Here is an 18,439-nt window from a genome sequence, read left to right as displayed (position 1 = left end):
AGGTTCCACTGTAGTTTGTGACGCATTCAGAGAAGCTCTTATTCCATTCATTTTCTCTATTGCAAGAATTTTCTATTGTAAGAATTTTTTATTCACATGATTGCTTGCTTGGTATTCTTAACTTGTTCACATATTTACAGCTCACAATTTGAAACCCTGTAGCTGAACTGTTTGGGTAATGGACGTCAGTTCTAGGTCTCTATTTAGGGTATTTTATGGGGTGTTAAATTCATTGCCATATGGAGAACATTTAAGATACTGAGATTCTTTTAAAAAGGCTGTAATGAAAGTACAGCAGATTTCGTTTAATGGGTCCACCGGTTATTTGGGGCAGCCGTTTAATTGGGGCAGATCTTGAAGAACAGAACCCAATAGAGGAATATCCCAGAGTATTCTCGGCTTAATTGGGACAGCATGCCGCTTTATTGGGGCATGAGTCGGCGACATAGACTATATTCGTGACGAAATTAAATTTTTTGTTTTCAGACTACTTTTTTTTTATATTTTCCTCCTTTGATTTACTCTCATTTTTCATAAATTTTCCTATTCTTGCCTTATTTTGAAAGCTCTTGTTGTTATACTATCCGCGAGAGTATAGGACTTTCCTTTAATGGGACTTAGTTATAGACATTCATTCAGCGCCGCCCGAGGCTGTGAAAAAAATTTTTACTAAATTGTTATAAATCATAAAAATTATAATAAATTACCTAAACTCGCTGAGTTATTAATCAAATTAATAGTTTAATAAAATTATGTTGCAATATAAACATTCTTTAGTCTTCTTTCTATCATTTCAACGTTTGTTTATGCCCATATACAGGATAGTTCGCCTAATTGGGGCAGCCGCTTAATTGGGGCAAAGTGCACAAGTCTCTATTAACCGGGATCTACTGTATTATCTAGAAAAATGAGGATGTTGTGATGCCAATGTTATTTTTTTCCCCTCATTTGCTAATAGGTGACCTAAAGTTAAATAGAATATGTGTTTGGTTTACTGAATCTCATGTAATGGAGAAATTACAAGATTTTTCTAGTGACCACTCATGGTTTCAGTCATTGTAACTGCAGCTTTCATATGTCAAATAAATGAAGAAATACTTTTGCGGGCACCATAAAAGTTGCACTTCGACATCCAGGAATCAAGCAGCATTAATTTAGAGTTCCACTTGTACCTGAAGGGTGCTTTTAAGTATGAAGTGAAGCCTTGATTTATGATTCAGAGAGTCCAAAGGTGGAACTACCTGAAATATAAGACATTAATTTTGAATATTCAGTGCTTGGAAATATTTGGGAATGTGAGCTCAAGTCATGAAGTTAAAAAATTGATATCTAAAATCCATATTTTTTATTCCATACAAACCTCCCATTTTATTCACTGTGTGAATGAGTTCTTTAAAACTGCCATGTTATTTAATTTGAGGAGATAGATTTATCTAAACTTTTACAGCTTGAGTTGAAGCTGAATACCCACCTTTTCCTCTTTATGACATCTGAGAGTTTTTATTGAGGATGTGATATATTATTTTACATTCAGTATTTTTTGCCAATTATCTTCGGCAAACTGGATCAAAGTTCTTCTTATCAAATTGTGTACTAATATTTCATTTAACCAAAATTGAGTTCCTTACTTATAAAGTGAAATCACTGGAAATTTCCTCTGTTTCTTCTCTTTTATTATAACAGCTTTGCTCTCTGGCAGTGGAAAATCGCCTATATATTAATCTCGTAATGGAAATGGTCACCATATCTTTAGTTATTTCTAGCTTCTTTTTAGAGTCAGAATATAAAGGAATTGATGTCAGATTATATTCCATTTGTCTGATTGGCCAATGTATTTTTGATATGCGCTACTTTTATATTAGTTCATTAGGAGATTTTTAAGTAAGTTTTTTGCTTTTGTCACTTAAAGCTCGTTTTTTTTCCAGAAAAATATAACTGTGAATGCTGATAATGTCCCGTTAGATCAGCTGATAATCAACATTGTCACAACTCATGTGTCCACTTTATCCTGGGATGCTAACTTCAGCATCAATCCATCCCTGCGTCACCTTCTGCATTTGCTAGTGTCTTTTGTTACACAATTGATTGGGTAAGTTAATTTTTACTGAATTTGTTTTCCTCTACAAAGAATTAAGCTTGCATCAGTTGCTATTTCACTATATTGAGTTAAATGGTTGAATATCCTTACAAAAGTCCTTGGTAAAATGAAATATTCTTCATTGAAATGGCATAATGCTCCTGCTGATTAATTACTTGGTGAAGATAAAAGTGAGGACATTTTATTTCAATTCATGTGAGCATATTGGTACACACTATGGGAATTCATCATCACTTTGGTGTCAACACTGAATTTAAAAAAGGTTTCATCTCCAGGCTGTTATCTTTAATTGAGCTGGAGTTAACCTTTTTTTTGTACCAGCTCTATAGCTCAAAGTGGTGCATAGTGAGTTGGGATGTCTGCGATAAAGAGTTAAATCATAGTGAATTAAGTTTCATTTTGATGTGCATGAAAGGTTTCAGCCTGAGCTTGTCATAATGTATTTTTCATTGGTATTTCCTTAGGATAGAGAAGGATTTTGGTGGAAACTCTTGGCCGCTACCTCGTAAGCTGCAGGAGAGGGCCCTGCAGGTCCTTTTGCCGATCACGCTCGATGCCTGCACAGCCTCGGAAGCAGAGGCTGCCTCAAGCTGCATCCGGGTGCTCTTGGGAGAGGTAGCGACGTCGCCACTTGCATCGGCCAATGCCAATGGTACAATGACCCCTCCCACGGCTGCCAAGAGCAGTGAACCAAATACAGAGCCAGCCACTCAGTCTGAGATGCCTGGTATGTCTCTTGCAGTGATGTTTCCATGTCGTTTGCCGTGCTCCTTACATTGTCCTGTAGTGTTGTTGCGACAGAGTTTTGGATTAAATGCTTAGACTTGGCTAACAGTAGCATTTTGATGTAATTCAAATGCAGTTTAACTCGATAGTTACTCCTTGTCTACATCCACGTCAATCGTCACTCTTAAATTTGGCTTCTCTTAGGTCATCGTGTTAATTCTTTTCTTACTCTTAACAGGGTTCATACTGGTCATGGGAGTCAAGGAAATAAAAAGGGGTATGTAGTTTCTAACTGTTATTCCTAGGATTTATACCAGTCAGGCAAATAAAGGTTAGGACTGAAAGATGAAGAAATGTCAGGGAAATAATATATTGATAAAGAAAAGTCATCTGAGGCTCAACAAAAAGATGAAAATCATGGTTGAATTTGTCGAGCATTTTTGTGTTTGAGCGGCAAGGTGGGCATTATGTCGTCATCCTGGTTTGGTGTCAAGGGGTAGTGGAAACGAGACTCAGGGTGGGCTTGTGGGGTTACACCTCTGAGCTGGGGTCTGCAAGTGTTAGCTTTTCACCCCTGCACCACAGAAGGGGGAGGACAAGGTTGGAAAAAGGAAGGAGGCACCGCCGGTATAGGAGCGTGATGATTACTACTATTACTACTGCTTGGCTTTGTTATTTTTAACAAATACGGAAAGAATAGTGGCTAGATATCAGGTTAAAAGCAAGAAGAAGAAGACCAAGATATTAGTATGCAGCAAAAGAAAGGAGGCTAGGTCAATTTATAAACTAGGAAAACAGAAGCTTGAAGAGGTGCAAGAGTTTGCTTACATAGGAAGCCGAATTACCTACAATGGACGAAGCAAGAAATAAAAAGTAAGTAGGATAGCTCAGGCAGTGAGGGCTTTCTACAGGCAGAAGAATCTTCTTACAGCTGAGAGTACAATCTCAGAAGTAAGGAAACAATTCATCAGGTGCTACGTATGGAGCATGTTTCTCCATGATAGCGTGGCTTGGATGCTGACAGCTACAGAGAAGTCAAGCGTGGAAGCATTCAAAATGTGGCGCTACCAAAGAATGATGAAGATAAAATGGGTTGACCGTGTAAGTAATGAGGAAATGCTAAGAAGAGTGGGAGAAAAGAGAAGCCTAAAAACCTTAAGCAGAAGATGGGATAACTTAGTTGACCACATTATGAGGCATAATGGCCTGATAAAAACAACTGTAGATGGACAGGTGGAAGGGAAGAAGGGTAAGGGACAGCCCTGGATGAGTTACATAGGATAAGTTATAAAGGATGTGAAAGAGATGAAATACTCTGTTATGAAAAGGGTAGCGAATAGGAGAGAGAAATGGAAAGCTGCATCAAGTAAATCTTAGGATTGTTGACTAATGATGATGATGAATTTGTTTTGCATTATTCCTTGCTGCATTTTTCCATGAAATCCCTGTATACAGCTGCTTTGCCATTGATATAAATTCAGGGAAATTTAAAAACTTCAATCTGGAAATCAGGGAGAAGTCAGTGATGCTGAAAATGGAAAGTTAGTATGAACCCTGTCTAATCTTCACAACTGCCTACTTTAACTTGACTCCATTGCTTCATCAGTTTCCTTCCTTGGTAATCTTTCTAATTATTTCCCTCTTGGTTTACTGCCAATTATTTTCTTTTGTGTATTGCATAGAGATTTCATTAAATACTTCGTCAACCTTGCTCTCTATAGAATTTCTCGCGATTCAATTCTCTTGAGTGTTATTAGACTCTGGGTACTCCTCATTACTTTCAATTCGTCCTGCAGTTATCATCATCCAAACTGCAGTGTCAAGTAAATTTGCTCTACTAAGTATGCTTTACTGAGGTGATGTTTTGCCTTGTTGTAATTTCCATTAAAATCATAGGAAGATAGAATGTACAGTGGAACCTCGTTAAAGCGAGTACGGGCTATAGCGACACCCCCGCTATTACGAGAGATAGCCGATGCACCGTCAATTGACCCTATAATAAGCGTGTTAAAAAATTCGTTTTTACGAGACCCTTTCGGTGTTGGCTCTCGCCATAGCGAGGGTTTCACCGCCGGAAGACTTTCATCAAGACTCCTTAACCTCTGTAATTGCTAGCGATCTGTTAGAAATGAAGTTAATGGAGTGCTCAGTCTCAAATTTACGTGGTAAACCGTCGTTCGATGAATATAATGATTGATGAAACAATGCTTTGCATGATTTTTATTCAGTGAGGCGCTTATAAATTGTTTAAATAGTTAGTCGTTATTTGAGTAAGGAAATTTAGTGATGCAAAAAAACATCGCCTTTCGTCTGGATTTATGCTTACGTTTATCAGATAGATATTTATCTGTCACCGCACCACTCCTGTTCCTGTATATCTGTTCGCAACAGGTATATTGGCTATTATTTTCTCCACCTCCGGTAAAGCGATAATTCGCTATAGCGAGTGTTTATTAGTGCACCGTGGGGTGTCGTTATATCGAGGTTGCACTGTACCTACTTTTAAAGATACAATACTACAAATTTCTTTATTTTGTATTTGAAACTTATGAGGAATTTTGGAATTAATGTCAATTAAATTTTTTGGTGTGTATTGTGCATTAGATTTTCACATAAAGTATATGGTGTACACGTATTGAAAGAACTTTCTTTATACCATTTATACTCCACATATACATACATTTATCCCACATAACCATGTAATTTTTTATTTTAATGTTAATATATGGTGACTTTTTAATATATAATTAACTTTTTACATATTATTGATCATTATATGAATGGAGTAGAGCCTCGATATTACAAACACTGATATAACTAAATTTTGTGGTAATGAATGATTTTCTTATGAAATTTCACAATTATGAATGAGTTCAGATGCAAGTCAGTTTTGATTCATGTCATAGAATATTGCAGAGAAATGTGACTAGTGAAGAGGGTAGTATGCTTTCAGATTGGGAGAGGAACACGAACCTAGGCCAGTGGTCCACCTAAACGGACAACTGGTCTTAGCTATGATATAGTGTATGCTCATTATTTTATCGTGAATCTCTCAGACTTTTCTCATTTAAGGATGTGTAGCAATAATTTAATCCATCTTTTGTTCTTCATAACTACAGGCATCCCCCGAGTTACGTAAGAGATGCGTTCCGGCAGACTCTGCGTAAGTCGAAATTTACGTAAGTCGAACCTTTGCATTAGTGCTTCAGAGATTGCGATCGGCTCGGTGAAATTCTCAGCGGAGAAATGCACGGTAAATTCTCGGTGAAGTTTCATTCAATTCACTGTGATATTCATGAACTCTACCGTGTATTCTTATGTTATTAGATGCAAAATCGAACAACAATAATATAGTCTGAGAGTTGCATTTGGAGCATTGCCAATCAAAATGCGTAATATTATTCCCAGAGTTGACCGATCGCGTGGATTCCGGAAAGTACGGTATCTCAACACTACATTACTAAACTGAATACTTAAATTGATTCATTATGTTATACTGCGATCTAAGGGCCCAAAGAATGCATCGTCTATCTACCTATAATCATTATATCTTCTGCCTTTTATATATTACGTTGATCGATGAATCTGGTGGTTTCACTGTCACAGTTAATACACGAAGGAGGAGTGTCTAGGATTACGAGCAAATAACACAAAAAAATACCAGTTAATCACTACAGTGGAACCTCGATAAAACGACGCCCCACGGTGCACCAATAAACACTCGCTATAGCGAATTGTCGCTTTACCGGAGGTGGTGCAAATAATAGCCAATATACCTCATATTACTCCTTTATTTTTATTTTCTCGCTTGGACGTGTTTGGTGTTTTTTTGGCCACGGTGTGTTCCATCAAATGCTTTCTATTCATGCAACTCATGGACGTACGGGTATGCTGAAGACTGCTTTCTGCCGCCCGAGGAACAAAAGAAGATCAAGCATTCGCGAATGCTAATGCCACAATATTTTCACCAAAATTAACTACTTCTTTATTGAACGACAGTTTACCACATAAATTTGAGACTAAGCACTCCATTAACTTCATTTCTAAGAGATCGCTAGCGATTACAGAGATTAAGGAGTCTTGGTGTAAGTTTTTCCGGCGGTGAAACCCTCGCTAAGGCGAGAGCCAACACCATAAGGGCCTCGTAAGAACAAAATTTTAAACATGCTTATTATAGGATCAATTGACGGTGCATCGGCTATCTCTCGTAATAGCGGGGGTCTCGCTATAGCCCGTACTCGCTTTAACGAGGTTCCACTGTATATTCTTAGATACATTCACACGCACATACACTCAATCTTTCACGCACGGAAATATACTTTCATTCTCTCATATCTCAATAAAATAACGTGAAAATATCATCATTTGAATATTTACTTCACTGGAGACATCGAAGAGTATTTCCAAAGCACGAAGCTAATTAAAAGTGAGCTTTTATCCAGCCAACTCCGTCATTAACGTGCAACAAAGTTAGTGGGGAAAAGCTTTCAATGACGCAATATTCATTTACAGTTGCACACAATATGAAAGAACGAGAAATTGCAGCTTAATAAAATTTTCCGCCAGAAACATGTAAACAATTACGCAATTAATATCGTGTGTCAACTTTTTCTTAACTTTTTCGCGGCGTTCATTGCCAACACTCAAAATTTCAATGCCGTTACGTGGGTACTAAACAATTCTTTTCCGCAATAAAGATTTCTGCTTGAACTTCATTTTCTTTTAATTCCACAGATGGAAATGTCCAAACTTAAGGATACAATTTTTAAATAGTTGAAAGTTGGAGTTCGGGTGTGCATGCTGTATAGCAAGTTGTATCGTACACGAATGAGCGCAACCACATCCATCGCTAGAACTGCAAATTTTCCCATTGATTGCTGACTTGGGATTTATAAGCGATTTTTCTACAGAAATTAATGAAAATTCCTTTGAGGAATGACAAAAATGGGTCACTTTGTTATTTTTAGCACGTAAAAAACTCGATAACTATTCGATATTTTTTCTACCATAGGTTGTACGAGCGAATATCTACTTCTTCGCGCTCGCATTCGAAAATTAACGTAATCATTTGAAATACGGTTATCGCTTACGTAAGTACGGATTTACGTAAGTCGAGACATACGTAACTCGGGGGATGCCTGTATTGGATCTCAGGCTTCAGTAGCCATTGACCAATGGCATATATGAAATCGATATGGAAGGCAGCATACCTTCATGCCTGTTCAAATTTCCCTGTGTTTGCCAATTTCCATTCTTAGCCATTTCAACCAATCATAAATGCCTCAAATGACAATAATGAATGATCCTGCCTGTGAGATATGAGTCTCCACAAAAGCAAAGAAAAGAGTTACCACAGTGGAACCTTGATCTATTCTTCCCGCGTTGATCACTTTCCAGCATTCCCATTCCTGGACCCAAATAAAGTTCCTTACAGACAATGTAATTTTTTTCCATATGTATTGTTCCCTGAAGTATTTTTTCCCATTGATCATTTGAAGATCACGGTCCCTATGTATAATTTTCCCACATCCATTATTTTACAAAAATGAGACTAAGTATTTACAGTGTGTCATTTAAGACTAATAACGACAGGCATATAGTTTGAGTCTTCCCCAAGATATGGAACTACCTCAGCTCAGAGAAGCTCAGTGCCACAGGATATTAATGAGTCCCTTTGCCTTCTCCCATCAGCCCTTAGCCCCCCTCTGACGATTTCCTCCTCTCCGAAACCAACCTAAATGCAGCACAAAAACACTCCTACATCTTTTTTTTTCCATCCCTTTGAAAAACGATAGATCGAGGTTCCACTGTACATCATAAGGAGTTATGTGAGGGAGGGGATTGAAATTGTGGAAGTATCTAATAGTAAGTAATATGTGGAGTAGAAATATCAGTAGCCACTTGAGAGTAGGAATTTCATCATGAGTTATGTTCCTATTGATTTTGTTTGCTGTAGTTACATTTTACGGGCTACAGTTAAGTACGGTATTTATCTGAATATAGTTCCCCATTTTTTTCCAAAAATGCTCATGGTAAAAGTATAGGGGAGACTACATTCAAAATGCATTTTTTCCAATTTTCCTGAAACTGAAGCCTCAAAATTTGAAAGTAAATATACAGTATATAATAATAATAATATAATAATATCTTTATTGCTCTGTAGGCCATACATGTGACATAGAACATTGTCAGGGAGGACATCAAAACATACATTCAGAGGGGGACTATATACTTGGGAGACATTATACTGTACTTGGAGAAATACATTATAATGTCTCCCAAGTACTGTATTTCTCCGAATATAGTCCCCCTCTGAATGAATTCCCCCCCCCCCTAATTTTGAGGCTTGAGTTTCAGGAAAAAATTAAAAAAATGGGTTTGAACATAGTCCCCCCTTTACTTTTACCAAGGGCATTTTTGAAAAAAAAGGGGGCACTATATTCAGACAAATACGGTAATAGGCTGAAATATAGTAAAATAATTTTTTGCTGATGATATTACTAAGACATGTCTGAATTGATTTTTATCAACCATCATCACCATCATTGTACATTGTGTTGAAATACTAAATGATTGTTTTACACTTTGATCAGTGTTCAAGTGGTAAGTGATGGTGCATCAAATGCTGATTATAATGGAATGTTACTTCAGGCAATGCAACATCTAATGAGCAGTCTGATGCAGCTGCCAGTAAGACCACTTTCACTGGAAGTGCACTGAGTGATGAACAGCAATGGCGTACTTACCTTATGGTGCTGGAGCGCGTTTATGAAATATTCCTTAAGTGGCACTCCTCTTCTCTCAAAGATAGGTAAGATGGAAGAAGTTATGCTGTAGATAGCATAAATAAATATAATGTTACGCATGTCTATTTTTGAATTGCCAACTCTCTGAGGTGAAGGACCTGAGGTGTTAGATGGTTCATGCTATTTTAAACTTTGTCGCATTATTTGCTGGATCTCAATTTACTGATTTTCTTTCAGTTATCTCTGGAAGAACAATTTCATTTGAAACTTAAAGTGTACGTGACAAGCTTATGCTCAGCTCATTTGCTTTGTGAAGTAAAAGTATTTTTGTTTTGTTGAAGAAATTTGCTGTAATAATGAAATGCTCATTTTATCCTCTGTTTTCGGAAATTCAAGAAGAATTCAGCTACATTTTGGCTTGCCATTTATTAGTTTAATTTGTTTCTGTATTAGCAAATAGTTTGCTGAATTATTTTTTTCTTGTTGACCTTATACATGGAGAAATCTTGTCTCCTTTCATAGGTGGGTAATATATTTTGGGCATTGCTTAACATTTGATGATATTTTTATCTCCTTTACAGTCAGTTAAGTGAGCGCATCCTGCAGGAATGTCTCAGATTTATGGAGAACTTGTTGGAGAAAGCACCAGGTCGTCTTGCGATGGATATGTTCTTTTTCCCGACCAAATCAGATGACGATGATGATGACGATATCTTTGAGAATACTAGATGTGATGTGAAGGATAGGGACTTAGTCAAGATTCTGCTTTCTGTCACCAATGCTGGAGTTTCACGAGCGTATTGTGCCAGAGTCATCAAATTCTTTAACAAAATGTTTCAACAAGGTAAATTCATTTGAAATAGCTTAAGCTTTGATGTAGTATTATTTGTTTTTAATCTTAAATGGATTTGATAGTGTTTGGAACTGAGGTCCACTTCTTAAAAGTAGTTCAAAATTATTTAGCTCTTCTATAGATAATCTTTGAGGGTGACATTGTCCCATGGAACAATTGAGAAACATTGAGGAGAGTTAAATATATTTGTGGCACTAAGTACAGTGGAACCTCGTTAAAGCGAGTACGGGCTATAGCGACACCCCCGCTATTACGAGATATAGCCGATGCACCGTCAATTGACCCTATAATGAGCGTGTTAAAAAATTCGTTTTTACGAGACCCTTTCGGTGTTGGCTCTCGCCATAGCGAGGGTTTCACCGCCGGAAGACTTTCATCAAGACTCCTTAACCTCTGTAATTGCTAGTGATCTGTAAGAAATGAAGTTAATGGAGTGCTCAGTCTCAAATTTATGTGGTAAACTGTCGTTCGATAAATATAATGATTGACGAAACAATGCTTTGCATGATTTTTATTCAGTGCGGTGCTTATAAATTGTTTGAATAGTTAGTCGTTATTTGAGTAAGGAAATTTAGTGATGCAAAAAAACATCGCCTTTCGTCTGGATTTATGCTTACGTTTATCGGATAGATGTTTATCTGTCGCCGCACCACTCCTGTTCCTGTTTATCTGTTCGCAACAGGTATATTGGCTATTATTTGCTCCACCTCCAGTAAAGCGACAATTCGCTATAGCGAGTGTTTATTAGTGCACCGTGGGGTGTCGTTATATCGAGGTTGCACTGTATAAAGCTCAATGCAAAGTTATTGTTTGAAGTGGGGATAGATGGATACCAAATATTTCGTGTGCTGACTCCAATATCATTTTTAATTTATTCTAGACATCATGCAAATTTTATATTTTGCTGCAAGCATCTTTAGTCTGATTTCATTGAATGAGATAATAGAATAACAAAGAAACCCATGTTAAACTTTAAAAATTGCAAATGTATTGGAAATACATAAGTCCCAACAAATACTATTTAAGATATACCCAATTTTGTTGAAACCATTTCATTCAGATTGTCATTACAAAAAATCAGGTTTAATAAAATTATTCCTTCTCCACCATGATGCCACTGTTAGGTAGTCAACATGACCTAACTTACAAAATCACAAAATGAATAACCTTCACTCTATGTGGTTATACAAATGAAGAAAAAGGGTGAAAACTGCTTGGTTGCCAAACTAAAAGGTTTATCTAATGGAAAGTAATTAATTAATTGGTCTATTTTATTATTTTAATTTCATTATAATAATAATAATTTGCTTTTCTCTTTTATCAAGTGGACAAAAAGCAAGGAGATTCCAGTTTGGAGAAATTATGCCAATCGTTGGCTGATGTTGCCAATGCGGACTCAAAGAAATTGAAGGACTGGCTGTGGTTTATGCTGCTTGGAACTGCAGGTCCCTCGGGAGAGGACTCCTCTCAAGATATTATGTTTCCTGATGTATCTTCCAAGACTTCATCCACTGCAACGGCCACTGTAGCACCCATGGAATCTGTGGATGTGGCCACCGATGATGACCCAACTACGGCTGAGATGGTCAACGAATGCCACCAGCTACTACAAAGTCTTGTTGCATACTTTGTCAAAGATAGCAGGTAAATAGGAAGGCTGTGTAACAGATGAATCTGTCTTGGAATTGAAATTTGCTAGTAGAATGACTCTGATCAAGCAAGCCAATTTAAAAATGACATTCATTAATAACTTGTTCTGCAATCCCAAGATCCACTCAGATATTTTAAACTTTTATCTTTCCTTTGCATATTTTGTTTGCTTGGCCTAAAAATGTAGAATTTTTCTCATGAAGGCTTTTAACAGATTCAATGTGGGCCCAATTTTCATTAAAGTCATCAAAATCGGCTGATAAAATAAGAAAAAAAATAGAGAAAGGATTTTGTGCCATAACTTCCGTTCGAATACTGCTATTTTCAAATGGCGCACAAGAAGAATCAAAAGAAGGAAGCTTGTTGAAGGCCATGCACAGGGTTGCCACTCAACCGTGAATAAGCCGTGAATTTCGTCTGCCGTGAAAAAACCTGGAAAAAGCCGTGAATTTCATCATAAAACCTTAAAAGTCTCTCAAACTTGATTTTAGAACTTTGATTGACAGATTAAAAGAAAAATCCATGCGTCGATCATGTTTCAAGGTCAGTCACGCGCAGACACTGTCCACGAATGAATCTCCACATGTGTATTCGAAGCACAATTATTGGTCTGTGTGCCATGGCGACACATTGATCTGGAGCCTGTGATTGGAAGACTGGTAAACAAAGTGTTTATTAACTCTTGTGAAAAATCAGACACTTCTTCACTTCCCTAGCACCCTTCTCCCTCTATTTTCCCACTCACAACCTATAACCGGACCTGAATATTGATATTGGTAGGTGACATCATGAGAGAGGGAGCACTTCAATTGCTGCATTTGCATTCATGGCGTCTGTCGCGTTTGATTAATTTTTAGTTAGCATGCGGCCGGTGATTGTTGCGTCATCAAAATTTCTGCCTAAAATGGCTTATCAACAGACGATGACATTTACACAGTTTAAACCTAGAAAAAACCGTGAATTTTATAATTTAGTTAGAGTGGGAACCCTGATGCACACAACCAGAAGACTCAGAAGTGGATATTAGCCACATATGGAGGCAGAGAAAGGCCTTCCCACCCCCTGTCCCGCCTGGCCTTGCCAAGGCCTGTTGCACCAGCAGAGCATATCAATTGACGTTCTCTGTATCTTAGTTTGGACGGGACCACGTCAATTGACATGCTCCGCACTGTATGTGTTAATGGCATTTTATAAGGGGAAAGTGCTGTGCAGTGTTGATTTTCATTAATTTTTTCCACTTGTGGTTTACATTACACCAGTCGTAATGCAAGTGACTTAGCTCTTAAGTTAGGGCGCTCTGCTCCCGATAGAAGTTGAATATCATGACAATATACATGCTCTGCAATCAGCCTTTTAAGGAATTAGTTATAGAATGGCATCAGGAGATTTCAATGTAGGAATGAGTTTGAAAGAGTGGAAAATTTCATACATTGAAACTTGTTAATATATGTGCAAATCATGACACTTTTTGCTTCTCATGTTGTCATTCCTGCAAGTTCACAAAAACCAGTATCTCATAAAGCTATTACCAAAACTGTGTATTCAGGCCTGGTTAAACTTTACATTAACACGTTTAAGTTAATGTCTAAATGTGTGAATGCGAGAATGAACACGAAAATGCACTACGTAACCACCACCCAACTTGTGTGAATGCATGAACAGAAAATAGAACCCATTCTAGTTTGGTTCATGCATTTGTACATGTTCCTTTATGGTCAACAAAAGTCATTCATGCAAACAGATATTAACTCGTGCATGTTAATGTACTGTGTAACCAGGCCTTGAGTGTTCAGGAAATGCTACATAAGGGCACACTATCAATAATGTTGTTGGCTGCTGTTTTATTGATCAGCTTCCTATTTTAAATAAGTTTAGTTCTTAAATCAATGAGGCCTGACATTTTTTTTGGCCGAACTGTAAATTAAAATGAAATTATTTGTATTTTCAGTAAAGTGAGTGAGAGTGTTACTGAAAAACTGCTGGTGAAAATGATCCCGCTTGGATACACAATGCTCTCACCACGACTTGAGGGTGTTGGATTCACTCAACTGATGAGTGCCATGATAACGTTGGCTGGACATAGCTCAGGCGTCGGGCATCTGAAACTGTTCAAGGCATCTACTAAATGGCTGAATCAGTGGTATGTTCGAATTTTGTCTTTGACCATTCATTTCCATACTACCCAGTAAGCTTGCCTCAATATGCATGTGACTTCAGTAGGCTTGTTAAGGATCTAGGTCCCCAACTGTTAGCAAAATAAAAGAAAAGGAGATACACACTGGAGATGTGTGACTACTGAGTCCCACCTTGCATTTATAAAAATCCTTCATTGTTCAGGAGAATAACAATTATCTCATCTTATCTCAAATCATCGCAAGACTAGCCTGAGACTCAGTTTTTCGAGCACATTAATCTCAAAATCGAGCAACACTTAATCTTGCTCAAAGTTTGATAAGTCAAGACTGTACAGCCCTACGAATTCTGATTCAGTATATGATGGAATTCACTTAAAGATTAGTCATGAGGAACAGAATTATATAGTAAGGGTCTACTGTTTTTCCATAGGAAGAATTAAAGTATGTAGAAAACTTGAAAATCTTGGGGAACCTTCAAAAGCCCAGCTACTAGACTCTATGTTAATTAATTTATGTGTACCTGGACTAGCCAGGGTGAATACTTTACGGAGTCACCCTCAATGCCCAAATTTTATGGAAATTCCACAAAGAAAAAATCATCCATCTTGACTGGGATCCCAGTTGAATGAATTTTTTCTCTGGACATTTTTTGCACTCCCTGATAATTGTTATTAATCTTGCAGCAAAGAGTACTTGATCAATGAGGACCTTGCTAGAAAGGTTGAGGCAAATGGTGCCAACGTGTGCCATCGAGCCATGATGGATTCGGCTTGCCAGCTCCTCTCTTATGTTGGGGATGTGGTTGAAGATCTGTGCCCACCAAGGACAATGTCTGTTGAGGCACTCTCTTCCCCACCATGGGAAGGAGCGGAGATAACACCAGGTGGAGGGGGTGCAGCAGCATCTGCCGGCAGCACTGACTTCCTCGATCTAGATTGGGTGGAAGAAATGGGAGCAGAGGACGAAGAAAGTGGTGGTGAAGATTCTGTAAGCATTAAAAAAAATTATTGTCTCCTCATCTCAATTCAATGAGTGATTTGACCTTGGGGTTTCATAGTGAAATGCATAAAACTTTATGATTCTTCATAAATCATGACGAAGATGACATATCATGTCGAAACCTAGGTCGTTCGGTACTAAATATATGTGGAATTAGAAAGTTTTTTTTACATTTCATCATGTTAAGTTGATTCCAGGAAGTCACGACCGAGACAACGAATTGTATGGGTTTCATATTTTGATCAAAATTTATCTACTTGTATTCACCCTAACCAAATTTCCCATTGTGTTGTTGGGAAAAAATTGTGCAAATCATGCATAATTTAATTTTGTGTATATTTTGCCAAAAATGTGGCCTATTAATTAATCATTCTTTGATATCTCATCTTGTCATAATCTTTGACCAATGGTTTTGACCCATTTTGAAGCTTAGTCCTTGCTCAATATATTTTATATTATTTAATTGGTTTGGTGCTATTTTATGTCATTTTTAAACTTTATAAAGTGTACAAAAATACAGTGGAACCTCGTTAAAGCGAGTACGGGCTATAGCGACACCCCCGCTATTACGAGAGATAGCCGATGCACCGTCAATTGACCCTATAATAAGCGTGTTAAAAAATTCGTTTTTACGAGACCCTTTCGGTGTTGGCTCTCGCCATAGCGAGGGTTTCACCGCCGGAAGACTTTCATCAAGACTCCTTAACCTCTGTAATTGCTAGCGATCTGTTAGAAATGAAGTTAATGGAGTGCTCAGTCACAAATTTATGTGGTAAACTGTCGTTCGATAAATATAATGATTGACGAAACAATGCTCTGCATGATTTTTATTCAGTGCGGCGCTTATAAATTGTTTGAATAGTTAGTCGTTATTTGAGTAAGGAAATTTAGTGATGCAAAAAAACATCGCCTTTCGTCTGGATTTATGCTTACGTTTATCGGATAGATGTTTATCTGTCGCCGCACCACTCCTGTTCCTGTATATCTGTTTGCAACAGGTATATTGGCTATTATTTGCTCCACCTCCGGTAAAGCGACAATTCGCTATAGCGAGTGTTTATTAGTGCACCGTGGGGTGTCGTTATATCGAGGTTTCACTGTAGGTGAATTACCATTCTGTAAGACTAAATCTCAGGATTAGACAATCTATTTTTTCATGGTTTTTGCACTTTTATTTTACAGTTAAAAATCGGTGGCAAATTAAAAGTGGGTTTTACAAATGTTCAAACATAGATTTTCCCCTCATGTGGCTCATTGACTCCTCCATTAGAAATACAAATAATGAGACTCATAAGCTGTAAATACAAGCTATGAGTGTAATAATTGCTATAGACCATATTATGATACCATCATAATACCTCCACTGTTTAACTGAGCTTCAAAAAATGTTTGAGTTCAATATCTTCACTTTTAGATAGAAAGTTTCCTGTATTGATGGATGTACAATTATTATTTTTTGCAAGAACAAAATGTTTTTCCACACTGGCTTAGCTTTAATGACTTGGTGTACTAAATTTTACATTTCTTGTTTTCAGGATGAAGACAGCTTGTGTGGAAAGTTGTGCACATTTACTGTTACTGCCAAGGAATTCATGAACCAGCATTGGTATCATTGTCATACATGTCGAATGGTTGATGGTGTTGGAGTTTGCACTGTCTGTGCTAAAGTTTGCCATCGTGGGCACGATTTGACCTATGCAAAGTATGGCAATTTCTTTTGTGACTGTGGTGCCAAGGATGATGCATCATGCCAGGTAATTGGAATTTTCAGATGTATTCAATGGTGCTCGGCGAGACGTTGTGGAACAATATGATACAATGATAAATGAAGAGCAAACTTAGTGCATGTCCACAGTAATTTTATTTGGTACGACGCATTTTAGCGACCTTACTTCGCTATCATCAGGTACAATTTTTGTACCTGATGATAGCGAAGTAAGGTCGCTGAAACGCGTTGTACCAAATAAAATTACTGTGGATATGCACTGAGTTTGCTCTTCATTTATCATTGGAATTTTCAGGGTCAAGTATCTCAAGATGTACCGATTCTTTTCTCCAGAAAAATGCCTGAATTTTCATGTGAATTTTACCAGCCTAATTTTGTGGGTAATGCCACATTTATAATTATGGTCTTTTGCTCTCGTATAGAGTGTTAGTATGAAAGAGTCGAAGCTGTTATTGTTTAATCTGCCTTAATTCTGGTCTCTATTCCTTCCCTTTGCTCCATCTACAGTTTATTACCTAACTCAGTAAAAGGCAAAGGTCACAGGAACAATAGTGTAAATTCATCAATTTTTTGGCAACTACGGCCATAGACTCTCTACCAAATGTTTCTGTCATGTTCAGGCTTTGGTGAAACGTAGTCCTCAGACAGCAGCAGACCATGCCATCTCCAGTGGCTCATCCACATCATACACCAGCGCTTCTGAAGTGCCGCAGCAAGCTACCAGCCGGACATCGATGGGCAGCCGTGGTGTCAGGAGGGCCTCTTCACCCCTCCCCTCGACAGTGAACACTCCAGCAGGGTCTGCGGGCCCTAATGGGGCCAGTGGGCAGAATGAAAGTGGTGGTGGAGCCCATATGGGAGAGAAGGGACGGGATGAAAGGAGTAGCCAGAGGCAGGCTTTGGCTCGACAACTCGGTTAGTAGTTCATAAGATAGTAGAGCTATGATTATATTCTAATTATTGTTGGAATTTTATAAAATCATTGGCTGTAACATGTGTGTAATATTACGAATCCTGCCGAGTAAACGGTGGTAAAATGTCCATGAGTTACCATGAGAAAAAATTTCCGTGGACTGGGAATTGAACCATGGGCCTTTGGCTTTCTGCACCACTACACTATCCAGATTCCTGATATCTCATGGCACCGATGGGGACCCAAGAGGGGTCCTTAAAGGCTACAATGCACCGGGGCAGGGACCCAGTAATTCAACTGATACACCCGCACACCTGGGGAGGGGAGTGGAATGGGAAGGAAAAAGGATGATGGCACTGCCACGATAGCCCGTCATCGCCTCCAGGGTAGGGATAGGAATGGAGGGGTGGGATAGGGAATACCCTCACTGCTATGAAAGCGACCAGGGCCCACTACTAGTGAAACCATAATTAGTTGTGCCAACGATTTTTGAAGGAAAAGAGAAAAATCCAAAGATCAAATCGTTGGATGATATCTCATGGCAATGGTACCGAGGCTCATGGTACTTGATGTTTGGCCCTCGTGGTCCATCA

General features: G+C 38.1%; 1 protein-coding gene across 5 annotated transcripts in view; it reads left to right on the top strand.

The window, feature by feature from the left end:
- Window positions 1–18,439, top strand: part of LOC124169304 (E3 ubiquitin-protein ligase UBR4) — a 163,073-nt gene that overhangs the window by 42,482 nt on the left and 102,152 nt on the right. For 4 of the 5 annotated variants that reach the window (XM_046547874.1, XM_046547876.1, XM_046547873.1 and 1 more), the window contains exons 21-29: window positions 1,926–2,089; window positions 2,563–2,825; window positions 9,476–9,635; window positions 10,152–10,414; window positions 11,749–12,067; window positions 14,022–14,213; window positions 14,892–15,195; window positions 16,743–16,961; window positions 17,554–17,848. In XM_046547874.1, the coding sequence (XP_046403830.1) occupies window positions 1,926–2,089; window positions 2,563–2,825; window positions 9,476–9,635; window positions 10,152–10,414; window positions 11,749–12,067; window positions 14,022–14,213; window positions 14,892–15,195; window positions 16,743–16,961; window positions 17,554–17,848 (2,179 nt within the window). The remainder of the gene's footprint in view (window positions 1–1,925; window positions 2,090–2,562; window positions 2,826–9,475; window positions 9,636–10,151; window positions 10,415–11,748; window positions 12,068–14,021; window positions 14,214–14,891; window positions 15,196–16,742; window positions 16,962–17,553; window positions 17,849–18,439) is intronic. The other variant, XM_046547875.1, reaches the window with a different exon arrangement.

Source organism: Ischnura elegans, chromosome 12 (genome assembly GCF_921293095.1).
Source record: "Ischnura elegans chromosome 12, ioIscEleg1.1, whole genome shotgun sequence".
In the NCBI taxonomy this organism is placed as follows: domain Eukaryota; kingdom Metazoa; phylum Arthropoda; class Insecta; order Odonata; family Coenagrionidae; genus Ischnura; species Ischnura elegans.
The sequence above is the reverse complement of the archived record's forward strand: the minus strand, read 5'-3'. Positions and strand labels throughout refer to the sequence as shown.